Below are 25,723 nucleotides of genomic sequence, written 5' to 3' on the forward strand. Positions count from 1 at the left end.
AAACATCGAATCAGTAGAAATCTTTAGCTTTTTTCGGAAACACGCACAGAAACAGGTACAAGAAACAGTACTTTGAAAATTTGACCTGTGCTCAAGCACCCTTGGCTGAACGGCTCAGGAGCTATTGTATATACATTAATTTTATAACATTAAAGGCAATCGACAGGCAACAAAATGGATTAAACCATCTGTCAATCAATATTAGCCAATCAATGAGCGTATGAGTGGAATTACGCTCACTGATTGGTCAATTTTTAATTGAAAGGCGACTTAAGCTACTAAAGTATCTTTCTATTGCCTTTAAGAAATAGTAGCACATTGAATTTACGCTACCTTAGGGGAATAACACAGTAAATATTTATCTCAAAGTCCTCAGATTTTAAACTTCCCTGACACCTGCAACTTCTTGATTCTATTTGATCAGAGTGACTTTTAAAACGAGAATTAATTGGAAAGCATACAGAACTTTCTTGAGCTCTGATTATTGGACCAACATACGAATTATTTATGGCAAAATTAAGCGAAGGACCGATAAGTTACATGCTACATTATTCTTTATATTGAATGTGTTTTATATTAAAATTCAACAGAATAAATGCCTGCATAGTGGTCACGAACTTCTAGAAAAAAATGAAATGTCAATCAAAATATTTTCCCCTAGAATGGAAAAGCCGTACCAGCCATGGAGGCAATGCATTTCAATTTTTTCCCCAATATAGCCTCCTAAATATTCTTTTATTTCATCATCTGGAGCTGAATGATTGCAGAAATAGAAGTTCTAAGGCCATAACCTGCCAGAGGTTTTATCAGGATTGCTTTCTCCTGAAGGGAACAACCTATGAAAGAATATTTTGCTAAAAGGTTCTAGATGCAACGAGGTTGCAATTTGTTTGTCTCATTATTTGACGTTGATCACTAATTCCACTCTGAGATCAGGAGCTTATTTGCCTAAACAGGAGTTTTTCTAAATCTTTCACGCAAGAAATCTTCCCTCTGTTTCCCCCTTCCTTTCGCACTTGATCTTGCTCTTGTTCCTCTTTATGGTTTTTTCTTTTTTTTCTGCTTCCTCTTTTTCTTTTACTTTTCTTCTCATATTACTTCTTCTTCTTCTTTCCCTTCTTTTTCTTCTTTTCTTTTTCTTTCACTTTTTCTCCTCATTTTTCATTTTCTTCTTATTCTCTTTCTTTCCCTTCTTTCTCTTCTTATTTCTCTCCTTCTTCTTTTTTTCCCTCTTCTTCTTTTTCTTTTTCTTCTTCTTTTTCTTTTACTTTTTCTTCTTCTTCTTTTTTTCCCTCTTCTTCTTTTTCTTTCCCTTCTTTCTCTTCTTATTTCTCTCCTTCTTCTTTTTTTCCCTCTTCTTCTTTTTCTTTTTCTTCTTCTTTTTCTTTTACTTTTTCTTCTTCTTCTTTTCTTTCCCTTCTTTCTCTTATTATTTTTCTTCTGCTTCTTTGTTTCCCTCTTCTTCTTTTTCTTTTTCTTCTTCTTTTTCTTTTACTTTTTCTTCTTCTTCTTTTTCTTTCCCTTCTTTCTCTTCTTATTTTTCTTCTGCTTCTTTTTTTCCCTCTTCTTCTTTTTCTTTCCCTCCTTTCTCTTCTTATTTTTCTTCTTCTTCTTTTTTTCCCTCTTCTACTTTTTCTTTTACTTTTTCTTCTTCTTCTTTTTCTTTCCCTTCTTTCTCTTCTTATTTTTCTTCTTCTTTTTTCTTTTTCCTCTTCTTCTTTTTCTTTCCTTTCTTTTTCTTCTTCTCTTAAGGTTTTAAAAACTTTTGACAAAACTTGGGGCCAAACAAGGGGCAGAGAAAATTTCTGGGGGGCTCTGGCCTAGTCCCTCCGTAAAAACGCCCTCCTAATCAAATTGTCATGGGTGGAGCGGTTGCAAAACGTTTAGGGGGCTTGGTATGGATCTTTGCCGAAAATTATTGTTTTAATGAGAGACAAGTGATCGAACGGAGCCTGAAATGCGATAAATGTTGCCTGATAAGAGGGGGTTGCAGCGCTCCCAGCCCCTATGTCTCCTACGACTATGTAAATAATGGCATAAGATCTTGAGGGGTGTTCCCGCCCAAAGGCAATTTCGTTACAGTTAACATCGAGTATTAGATAGAATTTCAAAGGGAAGTCGTCAATTTGAATTGGGACATTGCCAATGACTGGACAACAAACGATTGATACTAAAAAAAAATCAATATTAAATAAATTAACACCCGAATTTTAAGTAAAATGGCATTAACTGGAGCTAAAGCGTTGACTATGTGGTGCAAGCAGATGACTGACGGATACAAAGACGTAGAGGTCAGGAATATGACGAGTTCGTGGAGGGATGGCCTAGCATTTTGTGCGATACTGCATCACTATCGCCCAGACTTAATGTACGTTAATTTCACGGTTTCAATAGAATGAGAATAAACTCGTTGAGCGCTTTGTTTACAAAACGGTTTGAAGTTTCATGTGTTGACACCACTTTTTGAGAGTTGAGTCATTAGTGTGACTTCAACGCAGCTTTTCATATTTTGAATTGAAGATAGACCTGATGACCAATTTGCAAGTCTGTAGACGAATAATTAAAAGTTCAAATTCAAATTAGAGAGTTATAAAAATTCAATATAGGATCTTTTTATGCGAGAATTTTCCTCAAGGTTATTAATTTTATGCATGTAGCGAATTTAAAGAATGTTCTAATTCTGACAGGAAATGACTGGGATATTTTTCTTATAACCGTTTAGAACTGAATTTTCTTGTTTTTCGTTATTAGAAATTTCGACAAACTTTCAAAAGAAAATATTGCAGAAAATAATTATTTGGTAAGTTACTTAAAATTTGATACAATGTTGTGTTGTTGTGTAGGAACTTATTTCCTCACTGTGACAAAAACTCTTCTCCGTGATATGCCTCCCTCTATACATTGGGGGGGGGGGGTAAATATGGGGTGAGAGTTACATCTTATCAAGAGCAGGGAGAGTGACATTTTACAATTTAAAAAATTTATCAAAAAATTTATCAAAAAATTTCTTGTCACATCCAAACAGCCAGGTCAAAGGCATTGTATGAGGCTCAAACATCACAGAAAGAGAGGCAAAAAGTACAAACTTCAATTAGAACTTGTAAGGTAAAATAACACCCATAGGGGGGAGGGGCACAGTGGGCCCAGATCACTTATTTTTGGAAATAGGGTCATAAGTCAAGAAATACTTTTTTCTAGAAAGTGAATGGTACCTCGTTAGAAGCGTTTAGGCAAGAGAAACAATTTGAAATTAGTAAGCGTTTTATTTTTTGTAATTTTGGGGTCCTGGCCCCAAATTTCCTTATTTGGGCACATTAGGCCAAAATAACATTTTTCAATATATCTCGACTAATAATCATCACAGGGAAATCATTGGGGGCTCATTAGGAAGGTATTATTAAGGCAAATTACATGAAACTACTATGCGCTGTATATTTTGTAATCTTGGGGTCCTGGCCCCAAATTTCCTTATTTGGGCACATTAGGCCAAAAACACATTTTTCGATATATCTCGACTAATAATCATCACAGGGAAATCATTGGGGGCTCATTAGGAAGGTATTATTAAGGCAAATTACATGAAACTACTATGCGCTGTATATTTTGTAATTTTGGGGTCCTGGCCCCAAATTTCCTTATTTGGGCACATTCGGCCAAAATAACATTTTTCGATATATCTCGACTAATAATCATCACAGGGAAATCATTGAGGGCTCATTAGGAAGGTATTATTAAGGCAAATTACATGAAACTACTATGCGCTGTATATTTTGTAATTTTGGGGTCCTGGCCCCAAATTTCCTTATTTGGGCACATTAGACCAAAATTACATTTTTCGATATATCTCGACTAATAATCATCACAGGGAAATCATTGGGGGCTCATTAGGAAGGTATTATTAAGGCAAATTACATGAAACTACTATGCGCTGTATATTTTGTAATTTTGGGGTCCTGGCCCCAAATTTCCTTATTTGGGCACATTAGACCAAAATTACATTTTTCGATATATCTCGACTAATAATCATCACAGGGAAATCATTGAGGGCTCATTAGAAAGGTATTATTAAGGCAAAGCCTAAATAAATGCTATTCAAGAAAACATTCAACATAAGTGTCATATTCATGTTTGGGTAGTCCAGTATTTTGGCCATGTGACCTAATTGTATGATCTTTAGAACCACAAACACTGCATAACTTTTTGTTTGTATCATTTCGAACTCGATCATTGATAAGGGGGTCTGATCTCTCTAACAACCTATGCATGACATCAAAGAGTTGCTCTATTGGCGATGTTTTCCGACTGTGGGTGAGAAGAAAATTGCGAATATCCTTGTTGTTTGCTTCCAGGCCTTCCTCTGAATATGCTCCTAATCCGTATCCACTATTTAACTTAATTAATTCAGTAGAATGTTGAATTGTGCCATGTAATGTGTGGTTTAGACGAACCCATGGAAAGTTATCAACAATATTCAGCGAGATATCCATGCATAGTTGCTCAAATAAATCAACATCTACCTTTCGCTGTGACGATATGATCCGCATGACAGCACTCAATTGTTTGTGCAGGAGAAGAACATTCTGTTTATATTTATCTGGCAGTAATGATGAAATAGTTTCAACAACCTCCTCAGAAAATACACGACGACCCTGTTTACCTGTGGTTGATGTTCCACCCTTACCCCCGGGCCCGGCACATTGTTCTAGTTTTAAGCCCAGCAAGTTAAAGGCTGCTAAAACTCTTTCTTCTGATGCTCTAAGAGGGTCACCTCTAGGATCTGATCTTTCTATCCAGCATTGATAATCTATGTGACACCTTGTTAATAACTTGATGAACCATCTGGTTGAATTAATATAGGAATGTGTAATGGTTATGGACACTTGTGAAGAGATGGTAATGGGTTTTTTTGTCAATCCTTTTCGTAATTCAAAGTCATTAGGTCTCCTGGGAATTTCTCCATCTTGGTTAACTAACTGATTGTACAGTTCCCAGGTATCAGCAGCATTTCTGTTAATTGGAAACCCAGTTATGACATTAGCTCGTGTTGTCCAATCATACACTTTCGTTGTACATAGAATGCAATCAGCGCCTTGCAATCCACTGATACATCTTTTGAACTTCAAATCTTTCATGGTGTCCTGTATATTCACTGCAACATCAACTAACTTATCTTCATCATATTTTACCACTATTCCTTCCTCATTCAACTCTTTTCTTATCTTGTCAGTTGATGGTACTACTTCACTTAACAAGTCAGCATCAGTTTCTTCTTCGCGTATAAGATATAGTGGCCGTACTGCATTTGAAGCATTAGGTGCATCATTTTCCCACATAACTTCATCAATGTTGTTTCTAGAACAAATCATCTTCAAAGGAACCAAACCATATTGAAAGATGTGTGATTTTGAGTCAATCATTGCTTTGCTATGCATGATCAAATGTTGACCTGATCCATCTCCCCCATCCTTGAAATAAAATTTGTAACAGTCACCTTCCTGTTGTTTGTACGCTCTTTTACATCGAACCATCTTAATTACCGATTCTATTGTTATTTTCACTAATGATTTAAAATCGCATTTTACACCTTTTTGGTCTAAAGTAGCTTCCAGTTTCGCTTGTGTTGGCCGCAACTTTTCACGAGCCAAACGAATTTCATTTGTAGTTGGAAATATGATTCCTTTTGTTTGCAATATTGATCTAGTTTTTCGTAGTTGTTCTTTGGTTAAAACTAGCGTGTGCATCATCACAACTGCATCTTGAACAGTGAAATCATGTTTTTCGTCAAATTCATTTTCATATATCCTTTTACCAACCATGGACAGACTTTTATTTGACTGCACATTTTCTCTGTAGATCATATAACCCATCAATTCAGTGACAGAAACATCATCCATTCTTTCATTATCCATAAATTCATTAATTCTTTCGACAAGTTGATTCGTTCGCTCTTTTTTTGCTTTGAAAGATAGTTCCCTAAATGGTTTACGTGGAGTAGAATATTCGGATAGATCAGTACTTTTTCGTTTTTTGTTAGCATTATTTCCAGTGAACCTAACTTCATCTGACGCCTTTCCTATTTCTGCTGCTAACTCTACTCTAGTTCTATTCTTTTTCAAATTTCTGTACTGTCGCAAACTAGCTCTCATAATTTCTTTCTGGCTATCTGTCAAAGCATCTTGACCTAACAAATCTAACAATACCGGTTCTACATCATCTTGCTGCAACTTTCTCTTCTTTCTTACAACTTCATCATCTTTACTTATACACAACTCAAAAAACCTTTTCTCTGATACCTCCATAGTCTAATATTTCTATAGCTGTATGAAAGGTAGATTGTAATTTTCCATGGCATATAAATCATATTATAGAACAGAAACCATTACAATACAGTAACATGTGTTCATATGATAGAAAAGAAACTATTACAATACAGTAACATGTGCTCATGTGATAGAACATAAACTATTACATGAGTATTACATGGTAACATGAGTTCATATGGTAGAACAGAAGCTATTACACTGTTTTTACTGTAATTTAGTCAGAAATCATTACAGTGTTTGAAGGAAGATACATGTGCATAGAATAGTATCGAAACCGTTAAAATGCAATAAACTATCTGAACTATCTGCCTGCCTGCCTGCCTGTCTACCTGCCTGCCTACCTACCTACCCTACCTACCTACCTACCTACCTACCTACCTACCTACCTACCTACCTACCTACCTACCTACCTACCTACCTACCTACCTACCTACCTACCTACCTCCCTATCTATCTGATGAATTATAAACTATCTGATAGATAGACATAATGATATCAATGAAATTCTTATATTTTGGCAATTTCAATGAGACAAAAACAAATTTATTTTCATTGTTAGAAGAAAAAGTACTAACTTATTGGAATAATAACATCAGAAGAAAGGTTAAAGGTAAATGGAAGCTGTGTGGAAAAGGAATTGTACTGAAACGTAAGGTTTTTCCACAGAACTAAAATTATCATTCTTAAGGTTTTTACCCGAGGGTCATGTTTTTTAAAATCAAAATGCTTAAAATCCTAGGTTTGGGTAAACAAGTATTCTGTGTTATTGTATAGAGCTTACTTCATAGATTTTAAAATATATAGGGTTTACTATTACCAAAATAGCCATTTTTGCTCAAATTTCAGATTAGGATGAAAAAATACCACCAATTTTTGCATATTTTGCCATTTTCCCCCTGATTTTTTAAGGAAAAATCCTACAAAAAGGATAACATTTTTGCTCTACATGTAATATTATACATATATAATGTATTTTCTTGGATATTTAGCTATAGTTTAGAAGAAAGATATAAAAAGGAGTATTTTGGATGAATTTTTTACAATATTTCTACTATTTTTAATTATGGATGGCAGTTTCTGCCAAATGTCAGACAGAAAGATCCCACCTAAGATTTTTGTCGATTTAAACAGACTTCAAATTATCATAACTTTGCAAAAAATTAAGATATTGACATAATTTTTTTTGTGTTTTGTGGGCAATTTATTTGGCTTTAAGAAAAATATAAATTTAAGAAAGCTTTGATAATTTTTTTTTGAACCTATTTCCACCTCTGGGCCCACTGTGAGGGGGGTACTCACTTCTTTTCTATACTGGGGGGTCCATTTCAGCAACTTTTTGTTGACCCCCAAATATTGAGTTACAGTTCTAAAAAACCCTAAATATTCAAAAATTTGAGACCCTAAATTTTGTTACATATTTTGAACTACCACTTTATTTTAAAACAAACATGTTTTAAAACTGAAAATTAAAAAGTGCCACCCCTGTTTATTTGGAAACTAAGAATAATGGCTGACTTACAATTAAGTAGTTTTAATGTAATTAGATAACCATCGCAGTAATGAAGAGTTGTTCGGTGTAGGAAATCTCTGAATATGATTTTGCGATAAGGTTGTCATTCTTATATTTGGATTTTTTTACAACTTCGTTTTCACTTCTCAAACCCTAAATATTGAATTTTTCTTAAGCTGTAATTCACAGACCCCAAATATATTTTTTTCTCTAAAATCTCAGACCCCAAATATTGATATGGACCACCCATATAGAAAGGTAGGGACAATCCCCTGGGAAATAACAGGCCCCATGTATTTGAGGAAATACACTCTAAAAGTAAACATTTCACTGGCCCATGTTACAGATATACACTTTTACCCTGTCCTTCAAATGTAGTTCCTGTTTGCTAATTTTAAAATGTAGTAACCTGCTTTGAACTGAACTGCCCAAAACCAACCAAATACAACCAAATATCAACTGAAATCAGCATGAAAATAGCCAAAGCCAGAAACCATAAAAAACAAGAAAAAACCAGCAAAAAACAAGCCAAAACTACCTGATACCAAAAACACAGCTGATAATGACAAAATCAAATGATGGACATGGCCATTAAGAATTTTGTGAAAAATGTCAAGTATGGATAAATCTCAAGTCCACAGATATGCTATAAAATTGCTAAGGATTTTTAGATGTTGAAATATGTTGCGATTGTTGTGGAGTTGCATGGCTCAGTGACTATAGAGCAGCAGTTAATATTCACCTTGTTTTATCTGAAGGGCAACACTTGAAAAAACTTTTTGCATCTTAAACAAGAATTATTTCATCTAAAACAAGAAGGGGAGGGGGGTTGAATACCCATGGTTTGAGCTAGCAAGTGGTAGATAGAGGCATAATCTTAACCCCCTTTACAGTCAGCTTTTTACAATTGTTAAAGTTAACTAAGAATGCAGGGAGTCATGTTTTTTTGGAAGGGGTAAGGTCTCTAAATATGATATGCAGGTTGCTTTTAATTCAGGAACTGATCATAAATCAATAAAAGAGTTTATATACATATAATAACTTTGTAACAGCAAGAATTTCAAACACAATTGCTAAGAAATATTATTTACAAATATGAGAAAGATCTTTTGAAAAGATGTGAGAATGATGTAAACCAGACTATTATATTTGTGACCATCACCCTTGTTTTATGTCCTGTGTTGACAGTTCATTCTTAGATCGATGTTCTTCATTAACTGAACAACTTTGTTTTGTCTGACTGTTACAAAGTGATTGATCGTTTAACCAGGCATCCTCACTTTTTCCAGTAGCAGGTGTCAAGTCTTGATGTATCTAAACAAACAAAGCATCTCTAGAAAATATCTCAGACCTGTAGTTGGAAGATTAAAGTTATCATGAATACTGATCCAACTTTGTGCACATTTATGTTCCCTACATACAACAAATACTCATAATAGATAACATAATTTGCTAAAGTCTTATATTTCTGACTCAAAAGCTTAATGGTACCCAAATGATCTATCATAATTCAGTTTTAAAACCCCAAAGTAATACTTAGTTTGAAACTGACATATTTTTTTTGCAAACATTACCTTGCTACGTAACACCTTTTAATGACTTAGACTGGCTTGTGTTTCATAATCAATCATAGAAGAAGCCTTGCACACATTGAAGGCATATGTCTTATCAGTCAACTATTCAGAGTTAACAATAGTCTTTGCAGCATGTTTGAAAGCAAGAAAACATTGATGATTAGCCGATTGGCTCCGTAACAAAGGGTCTATTGTATAGTCTAACCAATGGGAATTTAAATAGCCAGTGAAATGTGTCTGGACATAGTGCCATAGCTGCAGCTAAAATAGATCCAATTCTTTAAAAGCTGAGTTGGGAATGGTACTGTTAACCTCTTATTGATAGTTTTTACTGATCTTTTTTTGTGGCCATGTTGAAAATTATTTTGCTCATTAAGATAAAATGTTATTGTATTTAAATTGCCACATGTTGTAACAGTCACTGCTCAAGTATGAAAATTAGCTTTGTAGACAATTTGAACTGGCCTTCAACAGCTTTGGGTCGACATATGTGGTCAATGAAATTACCCAAAAAATAATATTAACTCTTTTCTCCTGTTTTTTCTTTATTGTTGATAATCTGTGTACACATGGCTTCTTTTAAGGCTTTTACAGTGGCTGAAGATGAACTTGGTATTCCTGCATTACTAGATGTTGAAGACATGGTTCAAATGGAAGTTCCTGACAAACTCAGCATTTTAACATATGTCTCACAGTATTACAACTATTTCAAAGACAAAATACCTGGTATTTATCAATCTTTAACCATTTTTGTTGTTGATTGGTTTGCAAAGACCTTTTCTTGTAATGACCTTGAAAATAAACACAACAGTATTTGGTCAATGAACTGAAAAACTCACTAAAGTGTCAAAATGGACCAGAATGTGAAATCAGAAAAGTGTGCGAATTTCCTTTAAACTGATTAGCACAAAGCTAGAGAATTCTATAGATTAACATGTCTATCCTTCTAGTCACATTCCTGGTTTCAGTCACATCAAATTTAGACCCAACTTTGCAAATTTATTCAATTTCTCTCCGTTTACAGTCACACTCTGCTCACTGTCACAAGTTTTCAAGCAACATTTGGTGTGACTATAGCCAGAGTCTAATGTGAAAAAGTTTTTTTAAGATAACTCAGTCCAACCAATCTTGTTTAAAATCAGTGCATGGAGTGTTGCTAATTGTTAATCTATTTTAGCACAAATCATTAAACAAGATCTCTCCTGCCATTTCAGTGGCTGTGGGGACTAAAAATAAGATGGCACTAGTAAAACAAAATTTGTGAGTGGAGCAAACCAGCTAGTGGAAGGGTTGCACACATTTGTAACTCCCCCACATTTGTATCTCCATGCATGTTAACTGGAGATAACTTTCAATCTGATCTTCTATTAGTTACTGCCAAAAATGTTCTGTATATCTTTCATGTATCTATCCAATTAATTACACACTTTGACGTTGAATGAAATTAAGTAAACAAACCCAGAAAAAGGATGAAAAATGCTTTCTTTGTCAAGCATTGGACCCACAGTGCCATCAAATCAAGTTTTCCATTAGTTCCCTGGCATTTTAGCCAACCTTTTCCCTCTTTTATATGTGCAACAATAAAGGACTCGGTAATCCCTGTCAGAAGTGTATTTTCTAAAATAGCAGACATGATTATCAAATCACATATTTTGTTTTCGTCAGAAGATGTAAAGAATAACCTTACCCTGACCTTCCTTCAATTCAACACAATTTGTGTTTTGGCTGAGTTTCTTTTTTTTCATCGATAAAATGATTGTATATTTTTAATACCAGGTTGGCCAGTTGTTGTTAATTGCTTTTAAGCGTACAGGGATGAATGATTGTGTTGGCAAATCACTGTTGTCATTGTTCACAGTATTCTTTCTTTCATCATTATTATCATCACCCCTCCCCCTTTTATCTTCAATTCTGAATCATAAAAACATAAGTACTTTTATTGATCGTGTGCCAATTTTGTTTGACAAAATTTTCCAGCTATTCAATAGTAAGTTAGGCCTTTCAAAGAATCATTGCATTTTCAGGTGAAATTCCAAAGACCCCCAAACGACATGCAACAAAGAGACAGTCTCCATACAAATCTGAGGATTCACCAAAAAAGAGGCCAGCAGGAGATGTCCCTGGGATTTCTGCTACAAAGGTTTGGGTTTTGCCTATAAACAAATGCTTTGCTTATAAGCAAATGTTTTATAAAAACAGGTTTGCTCCAAAATGGACTGTTATTGATTGAAGTAAGGGACATCAGCATGGTTTTATGTGTTAGGATTGCTTAGTGGTTTAGGGTTCTCTGACAAAAATTCTAAGGGTCTGAGGTTCAAGTCACTGACGTGACCAAACTTTCACCCTGAGTGAGGGGTGTCACCAGCTCTCTGTAGTTCGCGGCATAGGAATTTTGAGGTACAGTCACATTGAGGGGAAGGACCAGGTCAATTCGCAGTAAGCACAGCTTTTCAGTTTCAAAACCACCTTCAGAACCAAGGTAGTAGCAAATGCTAACAGTCCTACATTGTTTACCAAATATGCATTTATGAAAATCCACATGCTACAAAGTGATTCTGGAAGAATCTTAAAAGACGCTTTATTAAGTTATTTTTATTAAAGATCTTTTACATCACATGGATATAGGGACAATGGTAATTATCCACAAGTTGCCCCCTCCAGGCATCTAATCTTGTGAGGATACTGGATCGAATAAGGGCACTGAAATTTCAAAACTTCAGAATCTTAGTTGCAAGTCTCCGAGAATGGAATATTCTAGATACTTTGGCTCTGTCTCCAAATAGACACTCTAGTGCAAATAAATTTGGAATAAAAGGTGGATGGATTAATAGCTTTGGCATCCCATTGTTTTTCATAATAACATCCAAAAGGCAATAAATCTTGTACCATCATGTCTTTTTTATGACTAAAAGTTTTCCTTGAGGCAAGCAACAGATATTTTCATTTGAATATGGTCCTTGAGGTAAATGTGAGAATGAAAATTGTCTCAGTGATAAAGGAGAAACTGATATTGATTGTAATGATTAACAAAACAATAATGACCGTGTAGCTTAAATTACTTTGTTCTGTTCAGTTTTGAACCTGAATGCTAGTCTGGAATACAGATATCTCCAATCAAAGTTAGATTAAAATAGGCACCAGTTTTTAATGAATACCTGGTCAAATATCTGGATTTTTATCAATTCATCCTGTTTGGATAGTCTGGTAGCAGCCAAGACTATTTAATTGCAGACTGAATTGATGTTTATGAAATAGTTATGTTGGTGTGGGCAGCTGTCTTAGTCCCACGTAGTCAATTACTTTAATTTATGTTAGTGGTAAATCATGTTCTGATCGTTGCTATTATATTGTGTTTTCTGTTCTTCTGATAATAAATTCTACTGTACGTAAATGAGCGTTTGAGTTATTTTCAAATGGTAGAAAAAATCGTTTGGCTACTGTACAATGAACCTACTGCTATAAAACAACTAAATAATCCAATAAGTTTGTTCTTTTTTACATTATATTCTGGCATTAATCTGATCGAGAAAGCCGAATCTTCTCTTTTGTGGCTCCATGGTAATTTATTTTTCTCTTTGGAAGCTAGAAAAATGTTCACTTGCTTTAGCTCCATATTGGGGGCAGTTCCTAACTAGAATTCCGAGCAAAGGACTTGTCGTTTTAGACGTGACGGTCTCTGAATATGCACTAAAATTGTTTATTTATCTGGCAGTATTTTGTGTGAATGAGCAATCTGAATTGAATATCGTCTTCCTTCTTCTTGTAAATAAAAATCTTAAAAAACTGGTTATGATATGTTTAATTTGTGATTCACCCAAAAAACCGCTCAGGATGATACTAAAGAGAGCCTTCCCCCCTCTGCCTAGCCTTTCCAGGAAACCCCTGATATAATCCTTGGTGTTTGTCTCGTCAGCTTTTGCATCAGTTGTGCTGTTATCATTGATTGATGCAAGGTTTCTCATGTCTCCATTACCAAACTCGTTGCATTTTTTGTTTTTATATCTTCATGTTGTCTTTATTTCAGGAAGTTATTGGCTCAACACCAGATCCAAACATTAGTAAAGGGACACTTGATCGGTTTTGTGCCAATTGTGGGAAGACAGTGTATCTTATGGAGCGAATGCAGGTTGAGGGGAAAATTTTCCATAGAGTGTGTTTCGTTTGTGCTCTCTGTGAAATACAGCTTAGGATGGGAACATATCGCTACATCCCCACAGAAGAAAAATTCTATTGCGATAGGCACTATAGACAGAGAACTACCTCGACGAGTATGTGTAACTTCTAATATGTATATGCACTTTTAAATCAAAAAGGGAACTCCGTGGTCTAGTTTGCAGAGTGGCAAGGAGCTAGAGGAAAAGCCAAATACAATTTATTCATGCAGAGGGTAGTTTGACAATATTGTAGGGACATCAGTGGCGTCTCCAGGTGGTGTGGTGAGATCGTTGCTCCCCCCCCCCTCCCCACTTATGTGGAATTTCTTCAAAAAATGATATTGTTTCAAATAATTTAGACAATAATATCAAGATTCACTACTAAGAAATGCTAGGCCTGCTTTTGACAGAAATACATTTCAGACTTAATATCTCCCTGATTCCCAAAAATAAGAGTTAACAGCCTATGGTCTCGTTTACCTCAGGGATGTTAAACATTTAAGGTAGGTATGTAATGAATTGCGATCGAGAACCCAGCATAAAAGTGAAGATAAACAATCTGAAGACATAAAGATAATTTTTTGTCTTCAAATCCTGTAAATGGTTGGTACAGTCACTATTGTTTTGCAATACATATCTAATATTTACTTGGTGTTTTATATTTTGGTCCTAAAAAGTAGAAACTTGACACAGGCAAGTCACACTTTTTGTTTGAAATTCCGCGTCGGGTGGTGAAGTACAATGCCTGAGATAGTGAGAAAAAGGTAAAATCAAATTCAGGTTTAATTGCCGATCGAAAATATCTTGAGAAAAAGAATGTTTTATCGGTTCTTTGTCTTTAACCAATCGGCAAATGCAAGTCAGGGGCTAGTTTTATCGTACATTATATCATTTTAAAATATCCCGGAACGTCAAAAAGGTAATAAAAATTTGCCTGTCTTTTTTTGTATTTTTACATATTATGCCTGGTTAAGATCGTGGTTCAAATAAGTATATATTTTTTGGGTTATCTTTATTTTAAATTATTGAATATTGTCTGAGTAATAGTATATATTATCCTTTTAATTTATTTTTAAAGGTACAGATGATTCTTCACGGCCAAAGAATGGAAATCAAAAGAATGAGCAAGATGCACTTAAAAATTTGTTGGAAAGTTTAGAGAATAAAAGGAAACAAGCAACTCAAAATGAAGATGATAAAATGGTTATGAAACATGCTTCTGTTCATGAAAGGATTGCCAATGCGAGAAAAAGGTTCACGGGGGGTGAACAAATGGAGACTGATTACGAGAGACAGGAGGAAATAAAGGAAAATGGTATGTGCATTTTATGGTTGAACTCAAGTATTTGATGGATTTGTGGGGTTTGTTGGGGTAGGTTAGGGTGTTGTTGTGGATAGGGTTGGGGTTGGGTATGGCGAGGGTCAGGTTTCCATGAGGTGGAGTACGGTTGATTGGTGCTTTGGTGGTACGTGAATGGTGCATTGATTGTCTCTCTTTGTTCTCTTTTCATCTGACCAACTACCGACAAATTTTCTCGGGAATAAGTTTTAATGCTATTTAGTTATCTTGCCCTTTGCTAATATATCATTTTCTAGTTCCTAAATTCTCAGATCGGTAAGGGTACATGATTTTCATAACATTATTTTCATTTTGATTCATTTTGATTTCATTCATATTTTATCAGTGGAGAAAAACAGTGAATCAAAGGATTTAACGCTTGGAGCTCCCCGACACCGCCCGCCACGTCCAATGCAGCTCCCCGGGAGACCTCCAGATTCCACATCCATGGCAGAAGCTTCAATAACAGCCGATGATGATATCATAGAAACCCCAAATGTACAAGAAATCCCAAAAAGGCCTGCACTGCCATCGATATTATTGTCAAATGATGAGTCAAAGATGAAAGAAGCCCCTGTTAGACCAGCGAGGCCAACCAGCCCCCCTGGACATAGCTCGAAACAACATCGCTCGCCTTATGAAAACACAACTCCTAAAGATCTTGCCCGGGGGATTCTAAGTGATGTGTTGATGAAAGCACAAAATGACTCAAAATGTATCGAAGACAAAGGAGGGGTTCATATTTATGAAACTCCATTTGCAAACGTTACTAACGAAAAAGGCGGGACTAATGAAGGAGGAGATGTTCTATTTGAAAACCCTAGGTACAGAGAAAGCATCAAAATTGAGACAAAGCCAGTTTATGAAAACACGGGTGCAGCTTTGCTGTCCTTGGAAGATAAAAGAGTGCAGCGTATTAGCAAAGAGATTCATCGTGACACCGGAAGTGAATCAAACGAATCTGATATTGATTTAGAAATGAGGTCAAAGTCACATTCTACCAGCTCAGATGATAGGAAGAAGAAAAAGCTTGTACTCAAAGTAAAAAAGAAAAAGAAAGCTCACGAAACTCACGAAGGAGAAACAAATCATACTGGGAACATAGAAAAACAGACCGGGAGTGACAGTGTTATAGTTGGAAAGGAAGATCAGGCTGAAAATGAAGAGGCCAAGAAGGAAGATACTGAGAAGATGGAGGAAGATTTGACTGCTGATGAAAAATGTCCTGACAATCATAGTCATGATACCATCGAGGAAAATGAATCAAAAGTAGAAGAAATGGAAGATATGAAGACTGGGGAATCAACTGGAAGAGATGGAAATGAAGAAAGTATGGAAGGTGGTGAACCAACAAAAGAAGAAGGTATTACCAGCAACGATGATGAAAAGGAATTTGAAAATGATGAAGCAAAACCAGAGCTACCCCAGACTCCCGAGTTGGATCAGAAAATGGATGACGTTAAAGACGAAAAATTTTCGGGAGATGAAGAAAAAGGTAGAGATAGTGTTGTTGTTGCAACCGATGATGGTCAAAAAGAAAGTTTTGAGGATGAGGAAGATTCAACACAAAATGAAGATACGAATGATGATAAACTTGTTGAGAGCAATATTGTTGAGAATGATGGCCTGCAAGAAAAACAACCTTATGAGAGTCACGGTAATGGCATGCAAGAACCTCAACCTTATGCAAGTCACGGTAATGGCGAGAAAAAGAGAAAGGTGTTGAAATACGTGAATCCGTTCGACGATTCGGATGAAGATGAAGTTAGTAATAAGCAACTCGAGAGCCGAGAGCGAAAAAAGATCGTATTAAATCCGTTTGAGGACAGTTCTGACACTGAGTGTGACTCTAAGGAAGATTTACATGCTGGAGATTTGCCACCTAAAGAAGATGAATTGATGGATGACGCCATTGGCAGAGTGGTTTCCAGAAAAATTAAGTTGGTTGCAGGAGAGGGACCTAAGACCCCTTTATCTCCTGAACAAATGGAGGAACACCAGCGGAGGATTGAAAATTTGAAGAAAGGATTGAGTGATAGTAAAGAAAAATCGTATAAAAATCCTTTTGAAGATTCAGATGATGATTTACTAGATGAACCTCGGGAAGTGAAACCGAAAAATCAAAGCGAAGAACATAAACAGAAAAAGGTGTTGGTTTTAAAAGTTAAGAAAAAGAAATACAAAGCCCCTGCGCCACCTGTAGAGCAAAGCACGTTGGCCGAACCAGTAGAGAAAGATAATAGGACAATAGACAATTACGAACAGGATGATGCAGCCACAAAGCCGCCTTTAGTACCAGCAGACCCGTTAGAGACATTTAAAACGTATGTAGAGAATTCTGAAATCGAAGTGCGAAAACGACTGGAGAGCCGAGGTGGTGAACTTTATTCGCAAAGGCAAGGCCAGCCTGGTAGGCCTATGAGTCCTCTCTCTGTAAGTTGCCCTGCTTTGGACAAAAATGAACCTCATAGTGTGATTGATAATGATTTTAACAAAACCTCTTCATCAGGGCATTTGCCTGAAGGTGTCACGCACAAAGAATGCTTACAATCAGACGACAATCAAGATGGAGATACGGAGAAGGTTGTAGATAGAAAAAACGAAGATGTTAAAGAGTCTGGTGACGAATCAAAAGAACCAATGACTGTACAGAAAGATAAACCACCGAAAAGGCCTGCCCCACCCGTACCCAAAGGGATAACGCCCTATAAGGAATCGCCACCAATGCCCCATGTAAGTGCAGTATCAAATCAAAATAAAAAGATTGATGCTGGGGAGGCCACAAAAGTGGTTGTCTCGAAAGAAAAGGAAATAAATGAAAGTAAAGGGGTAGACAATGAAACGAAAAGTAAGGGGCAGAAATCGAAGGAAATTGAAAAGCAGAAAGGAAAGAATTTAAAGGAAGGTGAGAAACAGAAGGGGAAAAATGCGAAGGAGATTGAAAAGAAAGAGAAAAAGTCTGAAGTCAAGAAAAAAGAAAAAGATAAAAAGAAGAAGGCGAAGAAGGGAGAAAAAAATGAAACAGAAAAGAATATACAAGAGAAACAGGAAAAAGAGATAGAGGAGGACGGAGAAGGCATGCGATTGGAGCGGACATATACATTTATTGAGGATAAGCCTCTGACAATTGATGATATAGGACAGGAGTTGAAAGAGATTGAGGCCAAGCAAAGAGTTCTTGAACGAAAAGGTGTTGAAATGGAAAAGCGATTGAGAGAACAGCTTCATGGTAAGTTTGGATGACGTACAATGTTATTTTTAATTACATGGAACAGCATTGTCAAAAGGGGATTACAAATACTACAGCTGATTTGGATCAACTGTAGTATTTGTAATCCACACATTAGTACAAATTAAGATTTTGCCCTTTCAACAATCATTTTGACGTTTGGCTCCCTGATGAATGCATAGCAAAATGGGTTTTAGTATGTAAAGGTTGTTCTGTGCCGTCCTTAAAGTTTTTTCGACCAGAAAACTGAAAAATGCCTTTATCACTTAGTTTGCTTCACAAGTTAGTTGTCTAGTTTGGGAAAACCTTCAACTTATCAACACGATCTTTCGGTAACCAAAAAAATGTTTCGGTAGTAAACAAGGTGTTTCCGTTATCAATAAGATCTTTTGGTAACCAAAAAAGTGTTTCGGTAATAAACAAAGTGTTTCGGCATCAGCAAGATCTTTCGGTAACCAAAAACATTTTTTGGTAGTAAACAAGGTATTTTGGCAATCAACTAGATATTTTGGTAGCCAAAATAGTGTTTTGATGATAAACAAAGTGTTTCGCGAATCAGCAAGTTCTTTTAGTAACCTAAAAAGTTTTTCAGTATTAATCAAAACGTTTTGGTAGCAAGCAACCAAGAAGTTGTAACCAAAAAGTTTTTTCGGTAACAAGCAAGGTGTTCTAGCGATAATCAGCAAGATCTTTCGGTAACCAAAAACGTGTTTCGATAGTAAGCAAGGCGTTTTGGTAATCAACAAGATCTCTTGGTAGACAAAAAAGTGTTTCGGTAATAAATCAGGTGTTTTGGCAATCAACAAGATCTTTTGGTAGACAAAAAAGTGTTTCGGTAATAAATTAGGTGTTTTGGCAATCAACAAGATCTTTTGGTAGCCAAAAAAGTGTTTCGGTAATAAATTAGGTGTTCTGGCAATCAACAAGATCTTTTGGTAGACAAAAAAGTGTTTCGGTAGTAAACAAGATGTTTCAGTTATCAACACGATCTTTCGGTAACCAAAAAAGTGTTTCGGTGATAAGCAAGGTGTTTCGGCGGTAATCAACAAGGACCTTTTGGTAACCAAAATGTTTCGCTGCTAAGCATTGTTTCAGCTATCAACAAGATCTTTCAGTAACCAGAAAAGCGTTTCTGTAGACGAAGGCCAAAAAACTTTTGCTAGGCTGTGTGTAGGTTTATTATCGAAACGAGCAGAGATTCAAACTTTGCCTATTTGTATAATTTGTTTTGTGTGTAGGGTAATTTTTTTAGGTACAATTTTAAGTCGAGGGTTGCAGTGTGCGGCAACTCGATAACCAAGGTTCTTTGCCCCTCACCCTTTTTATTTTAATAGTTCTGTGTGTTTTAAATGTCATTTTTAAAAGTACAAATCTTTTTATTTTTAGCTCGAATAATTTATAGCAATGATATCCTTTTCCATATGATGGTTATGCTCAGATTTCCAAGTCTGCAGAATTTGTAATTAAAATGTAAAAACTCGTGAAATGGTCTTTATTATCCAGTTATGTAAAGTATACTTTCTATGGCCCTGATAGGCCACAAACTTAGAAACGCCAAATAGTAAGTTTAGATATGTTCCCTAGAGTATCGTAAATCCTCGAATTAGCCCCCTGGGGGCTTATTAATTTTTATGTTTTTAGATGGGGGCTTATTCGGGGGGGGGGCTTATTCGAGGGGTGGGGCTTTTTTGAGGGGGGGGGGCAATTCGAGGATTTACGGTAATTGCCCGTCTGCAATTGAACTCTCAGTAGACACCCTATATTCATATTTTTAACATATTTTCGCTACGTTTGATTCACAGGAGATCCTGAAGAGGATTATATGGTGACCTGGTTTGATTTGGTTACAGAAAAAAACCGGTTGCTTCGAAGAGAAAATGAACTTATATATATGTAAGTGCAATTGTTGAGTGGGCCTCTTTGTGAAAGATTCCTCATCGTGTTCTTTTAAAATAATAAATGATTTTGGAACTTGTATCAAGATTTTTCTTGCATGAACTGTTGATTGGTTCGCAATGATTTGGTAAGCAATAACGCCAAAGGGAAAGGGATTCCTACGGAGAACTGTTTTGCAAAAATTCTTATCATCTCTCTTTAAATATTTTTTTATCGATTTACAAACCTAGGTCGTTTTTATGTTCTTCTGAGAATGCTAATGTTTTTTTACATTTTAATAAAAATTTACAATACAAATTTACTAGTTACACTACCTACAAAATATTTAACGATACTACAAGGACGATGCCACTGGGTGCAAAACACTATGACTACTCTGTGGCATCACAAAAAACTGAGACAACTTACATATGAATTACCAAAGGAAAAAAAACAAAGAACACTCTCTCAAATTAGATATCAGGCGAAAAATGTTAGCGAATAACAGCAGTTTAAGTAATTTTGCGTTATCACAGATCTCACCTCAAATAGAATAACAGACAGACTTTACAAGTGATACTTAGCTAAATAATTCTAATTCTGAATAGTATCTAAGGAATTTGCTTTAACAATTATTTTCGTAATTAATCCTTTGGTATTCTTTTTACCATGCAAATCGGGGCTAGTAACAAATTGATTTATCATGATTTATTATGATTTATTATTAAATAATTGATTGTTTTAGGTCTCAAGAGATTGACTATCATGAATATCAGAAGAAAATCGAATATGAACTACGACTTCTTATGGAAAAAGATGGTTAGTTTTAAAGATTCGGTGTTCAGTTTTGAAATTTTCAGATTGGGCGTGTATTATAGATCCAACCACATTTTCCTAAGCAACTTTTCTGTTCTAGAAATTTACTGCTATGAAGATAAATATTGACGAAAATATAACAAAATTTTATTATGGTCTTGATCTTGTAAGTCATAAAGAGAAAAATAAACTATTTTTGGCTTGGCTCGCCGTGAATAATTCAGACGGAGATGGAAAATCATGATTTCCCCTTTCGACAAAAAATGAAAAAAATTGAATTTATTATACCTTCTCTTGTGCATGAGTATGGAGCACTGCGTTCGGGAGACGAGTTAACCCCCGCCCAATATACATGTGCATGCAGTTAAATTTGGAGTGCAATGACTTTTGTGCTTGTTGTTTGCATTGAGAGACGGGGGATGTTCAGTATTTGAAAAATCAGCCATTGCTCCTTTCCTTTAATCCTATTGCATCTTCTTTACATCTGATCAACTTGGAAATTTAACACCGAGATTTTGGATTTATTTTTTTCTTAGTATCTAAGAAAATTTCGTAAATATTTTCAATGATTAGTAAAAGGTAATACTGCTGTTTGTCTTTGTACAGAATCGACAAAAACAGACGAAGATAGACAAGCTGAGGAACAACTTTTGCAACAATTGGTTAATTATGTTTCAAGAAGAAATAAGATTGTCGAAAAAATTGAACAAGATAGGATAAGGTATAATTTGCTCTTGTTGAGTTTTATTTTTCAAAAAAGATATCTCCTTTGTTTACCAAACAATTCAAAGCTAAGACTGAAATACACTATGCATTTAAATGGATTCAATTAAATGGATCACCGAAAAATTGACAGTATAAACGCAAAATTGGTATCAAAATAAAAAAGTTGGACGTGTTACCCAGTAATTTTACCCTTCCCACAGCAATGCAGGGCAATAGACATGGTAGAATATGATGGATTCTCTGACTTTCATTGGTGAGTCACTAGCTAGGGTCACGAATATGCTCGGGTCATTTTATAATGATGACAGTGACAGTAGCAAAACACAATAAAATAAAGTTTAGGGCCAAACACAATAAAAGTTCCTTTTATAAAGTTGGACGTGTTCATCTTTCGTCCAACTTTCTTCTATTGTATTCCTTGAAGGCTTTTAAATGAACCTTTCGTTTTATCGATTTCATTTACATGGATAGTATATTTCAGCCTTTACCTCCAAAGATCCTCCTCATTCGCCCAAATAATTCTGCTATTTGTTTGTCTTGCATTTGTGTTTTTGTTTTCATTTTGAATATTAGCAATACTAGATTCCTTATTGAGGAAATTTTGAGCAAGACATTATTTCATGAATATCATTGTGACAAGACATAATTTTGCAAATTGTTTACATGTTGGTCAGAGGTGGCACCAGAAATCATCAGAGGGGTTGGAGCTTCCGACAGGGGGGCTAAAATGACTAAAATGTGCAGTTTTCGTAAGCTATTTTGTCAAATTTGCTCCGACAATAGCCTAAAAATTTCCTCCGATATGGGAGGGGGGCTAGATGCTTGCGACAGAGGGCTGTAGCCTCCCATAGTCCTCCTCTGGCGCCACCACTGATATTGGTATTAATAAACGTTCCTCGCGCTAAATATCTTTCTAGTTTCAAAACATTATCTTAGACTTTTTAGACAACAGATTGCAGGTTAATGTTTTCGAAATCTGTCTTTGAAAAATTTGCTTCATTCTTGTAATTTTGTCACTATCATCAGCGTCAAATCATATTTCTAGATTTTTGTTAATACATTTTTGCTATCTAGAGCAGTTGTTAAAGTAACCCTTTCTAGCCTTGTGTCAAAATATTTTCGTTGGAAAGTAAAGATTTCGTAATAGTTTTCAAAGATTGCAAAAAAGTTGAACCAAATGACTGCATACGCATAACGCCGGAAACAGTACCTTTAGTATGCAATAGTGTTGTTCTACTTTTTGGCGTGTTCCTGTGCTATTTCGTCTATTCAGCATTGCTTTAAATGCTGACTATATAAACAAAGGTTTGAGACTGTCTTGCCCTACTAGGGAGTTCTGCCTCATTGCTACAGCCATGCAACTGTATTGGCTGATTGTATTACTATGTTGCCTATTGTGTTATCAGGAGAATCATCGATGCTGTCTTTTTTCAGGGAAAGAGAAGAAGATGAGCAAATTCAAATGATTATGCATGCTCAAGGTTCATAGTTTTGAATATTCCCTAGCTATTTGCAAATATTGTAAAAATTCTAAAATTGTATTAAGAAAATTTCTGATTTTGAAAAAATTAGAAGAAATGCTTCTAAGGTTATCTTGTCCTAACCATTAATGACATTCACTGTTTTATGATTTTCACATATCCACTATTTCTGTTCATATTTTGTTTTAATAAGTAAGTTTTAATAATACATTGTCTATAGTTTCTAGAGAAAATTTAACTTTTCGAAATTGTCCACCTTCTTTAGGCAACGTAGGAAACAAATATTTAACGATAATTTCCGGACCAGATATATTCAATTTTTACATCATTACAGGCCTTCGTAAACAAAAGAAGAAAAAAGCTGGAAAGAAGAATTCAACTGGATCCGTGTTTTACTCATGAACACTACAGCAAAGTAACGTGATGTCATACATGAATTGGTTAGTAAACTGCTGGATACGATTGGCATGGTTAGGAAGTGTTTTGAAATGTTTAACTTTTAGGGACTTCCTCAGATTTGATATCTCAGATTTAAAAAGCCCTTGAGACCTTGGTCATTCCACTTCAATGCCCACAAGCCCTATAATAGATATCACTTTATGCTTCTAAATACTAATCCCCCCCCCCCCCTTCTAAACCTCAGAAATAGAAATACAGTTTGATTTTTCAAACGTCCAGGTATGAATATGGCAGAGAACTACGCGAACGAAAAACCAAATTTCCTAGCTTTTGTCGTAGCTTAGATTCTTTTAATATCGCTTTTTTATTCTTTTTAAAAACTTTTAGGCTGTTTAGGAGTTAAATTTCTATTCAAGGTCTTCTCTAATTAAACTTTGCTAAAAATTGATAGAATCTATGCTGGGTTAACTCAAATTCTTAACTTTTCATGTACAGTTCTTATAAGTTAGTTTTATTTCTGATATCATGCTACGCGCCACAATCTCATTACAATCCTAAATCCTATCGATAATAATTATCATAATTATCATAACCATCATAATTATCATTAATAAATCCCGTTTGAATATCAACTTGTCTTTATGTAGCTAACCAGTACACACAAAGTTTTTTAGCAATTTATACCAAACTAGCAAATTTCTTTATTTGTAGCACATCTTTTATATCAAAATATCATTTCATTATCATAAAAAATACATAGATTGGGTTGGAATTTATTGTTTAAATATTTAGTTCCGTTACATTGTCGAATGAATTAACAAAAGCTTGCTAATAAATTAACTAGATATTACTAAATTGCTTAAAGCTTATTTTTAGTCTGTCGTCCTTCCCAAATAGTTCACAAAGCTTATTTTTGGTATGTTGTCTTTCTTAGATAATTCATTGAATGTAGCTTCGGTGTTTTAAGCATTGTACATAGATGTTATTTCCAGATAATTGTATTTTTGTAGAGAATTTATTTAGATATATCAATCTTCACTCCTAACATACGTATGCTTTTCTGGTATTTTTCTTGTACATATAAATATACGTAGTTATTTAGATTCAAGGGGATTCGGAGAGAAATTCAGAAGGTAATGTTACCCAATATAACTAATGACTACGCAACATGATGTAATCCTAATGAGGGGTAATCCTACGGAAAGGAAAAATATAGCCGCTCGCAAGAAACCATCATTCTTTAAAGTATCAGTTTTCGGATCATCTCTCGCGATTTTAAACCTCCATTTTACAATGGTAAAATCCCAGCCGTATGAGTGGCACTGTATTCAAGTTAATATTTTATTATGCTACCCCAACATCGCCCCCCCCCCCTCCACCTAGGAATACTCGATTATGTTAGTAGAAAAATTCCACGATTTGCCCTCGGCACCAACACTGCCCCTCCTGCTCTTATCTTTTGCAGGCGTCCCTGCTTTCTTCCTTTTCTTCTATCCTGTTTTTCGTTTTCGTCAAATTTTTCTTATTTCTTCTTTCTCTCTCTCTTTTCTTTTTACCTTTCTTCTCCTCCGTTTTCACCGTTTCTGGCCACTATTCCCTATCTTTATTGGTCAGTTTTTAAAAGCTTCTGGGGCCCTAAGGAAAAGGCTGAGACAAGACTCCTACTTACGGACTGCAAGCAAGTCCCATCCAAGGGTGTAGTGCATATCAGACACAATAGCAAGATGTGAAAAGGATAATTTGTTCTCGTTAACTTAGAGGGGCTTAGTAATAGAAGTTTCAGTTGAAGAACATTAAAAGTTGTTGAAAATGAAGTGAACTTGAGCGAAGTCATTGAGCATGGATATAATCGTTATTTGGAGGGTCCTTTTTGGTCAGGGGTCCTTAGTTATTGAACTGAGGTGCCCTAAATTGTGTTACTAACGCCACTGTCACTGTTAATTAATTATAAAATGACCCGAGTATTTTCGTCACCCAAGCCAGTGACTCACCAATGACACTCAAGAGTATCCATTATCTGTATGTATCATGTCTATTGCCCTACATTGTTGTGGGAAGAGTAAAATTACTAGGGCAGTGCCGTCAGAAGGAAATTCTTTTTGGGAAGGCTGCACATTGTACTCCTTCTCATTCAGTAGGGGGCTCTAGCCCCCACCCCGCTTCCATTGGCACCATTGTTTGAAAAGAAAAGGAGAAACGGAATGTTTTTTGGAAACAAGAGAATTTTCAAAATTTTTGGGGGCACAGCCTTTCTCCCTCAAGAACAATAGCAGCTCCGGCCCTTTGTTTAGTTCATT

The 25,723-nt window shown here is 35.5% G+C and overlaps 2 protein-coding genes across 2 annotated transcripts; one reads left to right on the forward strand and one right to left on the reverse strand.

The window, feature by feature from the left end:
• The first annotated feature begins 1,935 nt into the window (after positions 1 to 1,935).
• LOC135691705 (uncharacterized) lies at positions 1,936 to 24,725 on the forward strand. The gene is made up of 12 exons (XM_065209659.2): positions 1,936 to 2,368; positions 2,752 to 2,800; positions 9,992 to 10,133; positions 11,432 to 11,547; positions 13,432 to 13,675; positions 14,640 to 14,876; positions 15,247 to 18,129; positions 19,932 to 20,022; positions 20,750 to 20,823; positions 21,427 to 21,541; positions 22,981 to 23,027; positions 23,362 to 24,725. Exons 1-12 carry the CDS (start codon positions 2,220 to 2,222, stop codon positions 23,427 to 23,429), a joined length of 4,215 nt encoding a protein of 1,404 aa, XP_065065731.2. The 5' UTR covers positions 1,936 to 2,219; the 3' UTR covers positions 23,430 to 24,725.
• Positions 3,007 to 6,707, reverse strand: LOC148958605 (V(D)J recombination-activating protein 1-like). Its single transcript, XM_089112069.1, has one exon. The coding sequence runs from the start codon at positions 6,297 to 6,299 to the stop codon at positions 4,089 to 4,091; it is 2,211 nt and encodes a 736-aa protein (XP_088968195.1). The 5' UTR covers positions 6,300 to 6,707; the 3' UTR covers positions 3,007 to 4,088.
• Positions 24,726 to 25,723: the final 998 nt, after the last annotated feature.

This window comes from Rhopilema esculentum, chromosome 13 (genome assembly GCF_057945365.1).
Source record: "Rhopilema esculentum isolate cy_ngs chromosome 13, ASM5794536v1, whole genome shotgun sequence".
NCBI classification, from domain to species: Eukaryota; Metazoa; Cnidaria; class Scyphozoa; order Rhizostomeae; family Rhizostomatidae; genus Rhopilema; species Rhopilema esculentum.

Coding starts and splice junctions, on each gene's coding strand:
- LOC148958605 (XM_089112069.1), bottom strand. CDS start 6,299: ATGGAGGTATCAGAGAAAAGGTTTTTTGAGTTGTGTATAAGTAAAGAT.
- LOC135691705 (XM_065209659.2), top strand. CDS start 2,220: ATGGCATTAACTGGAGCTAAAGCGTTGACTATGTGGTGCAAGCAGATG. Junction 2,369..2,751: donor CACTATCGCCCAGACTTAAT/GTACGTTAATTT, acceptor TTTCGTTATTAG/AAATTTCGACAAACTTTCAA. Junction 20,023..20,749: donor GAAAATGAACTTATATATAT/GTAAGTGCAATT, acceptor TGATTGTTTTAG/GTCTCAAGAGATTGACTATC.